The sequence below is a fragment of the Trachymyrmex septentrionalis genome, unplaced genomic scaffold (assembly GCF_001594115.1).
Source record: "Trachymyrmex septentrionalis isolate Tsep2-gDNA-1 unplaced genomic scaffold, Tsep1.0 scaffold40, whole genome shotgun sequence".
NCBI classification, from domain to species: domain Eukaryota; kingdom Metazoa; phylum Arthropoda; class Insecta; order Hymenoptera; family Formicidae; genus Trachymyrmex; species Trachymyrmex septentrionalis.
The window spans coordinates 5,790,389-5,793,925 of NW_017305569.1; the positions used below are offsets into that span (position 1 = coordinate 5,790,389).

Genomic DNA, 3,537 nt, shown 5'->3' on the forward strand with positions numbered 1-3,537 from the left:
TACTTAAAAATTTCAATTAATATTAACACAATTTTAGCTAAATGATGGAATTCTTGTTTGAGTATTCAGTCAACGACAGACAACTATGAAATTCTTAAATTTGGACGACAGTTTAATGATAATTCATTAACTGTATTTGTTCTATCTTTACACAACGATTTAAATTGACTCCAAAAAATGTTATTGACATACTGAAGAGGTCCGAATCTTGTGATCGAAATATATATGTTAATCACCAATTACGTCTGTAATTGGTGATTAACATATATATTATATTTTATTGCATATGTGTCGTCTCTTATTGGCATTATATTCTTTTATTGATTTAATCTTTGGCTTTTTTCAATTTTTAATTGATATACTTAATATAATACATTTCTAATTGCTTAATATTTTGCGATTGTACATAAAGATATTCCATTACATTAAAAAAATTAATTACTTTCTGTAATTGTTTACAAGCTTTTTTAAGCTAAAATTATAAATTAGAATTGGAATTAGCAAGAATTTAAAGATCGATTTGAAATCTTCCCGCCAATATAACGGTATATGAAGCGTTCGATACTCAACCATTCAAGCGTCCAATGATATAGCAGCAATCCTCTCCACATGACCTGCCTGGCAGCTTCCACGCAACAAAGCGGGAACGTTGCTCGCCAATTGGTCGTACAATGCGCATTTACTAATACATTAACAGCGTACATGTCGCTTTGTAGGAGAAGACCAACTCTCGATGGCCTAAAAGCGTGCTACCGGCTCACATCCGCGCAGTGCATCAGTAGCACATGCGTGGGAAAAATCTAATAAAAATTCAAAATGTCTAGCAACGCGTCTTCCGGGCCTAATGACGCAAACGATAGTTATCTTCTTTTGGAAGATGGTAGTGTTTTCTTGGGAAAACGCTTCGGTGCCGACGTATCCATCGATGGTGAAATTGGTGAGTCCATATATAAATGTGAAACACGTGTACTGTTACGAATCGGAGCCGTATGAGAGCACGTGCATTCTGTTTCTCGGACCAACTTCCTCTAACCGGAAAGCATTATGCATGAAAATATTATAAGACGGGACACACTATGATTTGTATCATACAGATCTGTCGATATTTTTTACATATTATGAGTGACATTATCGTATTATTTTGTATAGGTCGCACGTAATAAGAAAATATAGTATATTTGTATGTAATTCATCGGAGATATATTTACAACGTCATTGCTTAATGTTAAATATGCGCAAAAATTATGTATCTCGAGTAGTGTAGCTTCTGAATTGATACAATGTTCGTCAATTAAGTAATTATTTGTGCATGGAAGATTGCTAAATTGTTTCTTATCAGCATATAAAGGTCTATAGATATGATAAAAATATATTTATTTATAATATAAGATATTTTTAGAAGAGAGAGCATATCTTCTACTAGATATTGATTTTTAAAACGTAATATTGATTCGCTACGATTGAGCGGGACGTTAATATGAAATGTTTTTCCTTCTTAATTTAACTTTTTTTTTTATTAAAATATTTTTTTCCTTAACTAATTTTCTTAACAAAAAAAAATTTTATGTCAATTTTATTTTACATGTGTGTTTCATTATACACTTTTAAAAAGTTTAAAAGTTTGAAACTAAAATTAAAATTTTGATAATTTTTTCGAGAAAAGTAATTAATCAATTAATATTGGTTTACAAGATTGTTGTTTTAACGATAAAAAATCATGTTCTAAGTAAATGCATGTCTATTGATAAATTACACATATATTACGCATGATTTATACATATATTAAAGGATAATTTTTATGTGCAAAACATGTTGAATAAAATAATTGTGATACTGAGTAAGAATACTGACATGCACAATTATTTAGATTTTTTTACATTGTTTAAATTTTGTTGAAAGTTAACTCTTTATTGTAAATGAGAGAGAGAGAGAGAGAGAGAGAGAGAGAGAGAGAGAGAGAGAGAAACAGTGTTTTAAACATTATTTTTTATATTTATTTGAAACTGAAGCATTATTACCGGTTTATATTTGTGTTACTTTCTACCGGTGATAAGCCGTCTAAATGATTACGTTGCAAATGCAACTTGTGGATGGTAAGATAGACGCTGTCGGTCAAATCTAGTTTTAAATTACAAGATACTTAGAATACTTTATTTAAAATTTTAGTATCAATATATTTATTTAAATATAAATTGTAAGTAGAAGCGGATAAAAGAAAAAAAGGAGTAAACATGCCCTCTTAAAATAAGCTTAAAATATTTTACAATTTTAATATAAATTATTATTGATATTCGTACATTATTAATTTGATCTACTTTAACGGATACGTGATTTGAGATCATATGTCATGTAAAGAAATACCAAAGTAATCTTCCGAATTGATGTAAACTTGCTGATGTGAAGTTTATACACATTCATACACACACATGTATAATAAATTCTCACTTATAAGTCCTAACGTCGGATTATATTGCGCGGAAAATTTTCAAGCTTATACACGTGTTACTACTTTACGAAGATATAGAAAATTAACATGCCTTATATAAGAATAAATTTTAATTGAAAGATCAAGCAAAGATTGATCTTTTGCTGATATGTTACAATCTGTTGCCAATAGTCCAACATTTTTATCAAATCGTTAATTCTAGAAAAATAATACAGATTTTAAATATAAAAGTTATTATTTGACTGCTTTATTAACGGTTGATAATTTATTATATTTTACGTATATATAATATAGTAACCGTTATAAATTACAATTGTAAAAACTAATTGAAAATTCCAAATCCACAATATAATAAATTGTTCGCGTAAAAATTAACAATTCAATCTTAATTAATAAGATACTAACAATAAATATTTTGACGTTAAAATGACAAATAATCAATTTGCTACTTGAGACGTACTACAATATCAATTTTAAATAAGGCTATTTTGTTTGAATTATGCAATGATTTCACTTCATATATTATTATGATGATAAAAATCTTTAATTAATCATGCAATATTTTTTGTATTTGTATTTTATCACAAATATACTGTGTGAATAATGCATATGAGAATATAAAGATTATTATTTTTTTATAGTCTTCCAGACTGGTATGATTGGTTATCCGGAATCACTTACGGATCCTTCTTATCACGCTCAGATTTTAGTGCTTACATACCCACTCATAGGAAATTATGGCGTCTTCGGCGACGAAAAGGATGAATACGGCATACCATAGTAAGTGATCGCAATCAGATTTAACTCAGCGCCTATTAACGGCTTTACTCAATCACAACATTAATCTTTGCGTATTGCATGTCAATTGAGCGAATCAGCGTGCGCTTTTCCCGCGTGTAACGCATCATAATATATTTTAAGTAAAGTTTAAAAAAAAACAAGTAAATTAATAAATTTCATACAAAATAATAATATAATATAAAATAATAAATATCAAATATATAATAAGGTAATAAGTAAAATATTTTTTCGTATAATATTTTTACTAAAATATCGGTTTACCTTTTCTTAAAAATATTCTTTTCTACGAA

General features: G+C 28.2%; 1 protein-coding gene across 1 annotated transcript in view; it reads left to right on the top strand.

The window, feature by feature from the left end:
- Nucleotides 1-658: 658 nt before the first annotated feature.
- LOC108751030 (CAD protein) overlaps nt 659-3,537 on the top strand; it is a 29,430-nt gene continuing 26,551 nt past the window's right edge. Inside the window, exons 1-2 of the mRNA XM_018490959.1 lie at nt 659-937; nt 3,088-3,226. Of these exons, the coding sequence (XP_018346461.1) occupies nt 817-937; nt 3,088-3,226 (260 nt within the window). The 5' untranslated portion in view covers nt 659-816. The remainder of the gene's footprint in view (nt 938-3,087; nt 3,227-3,537) is intronic.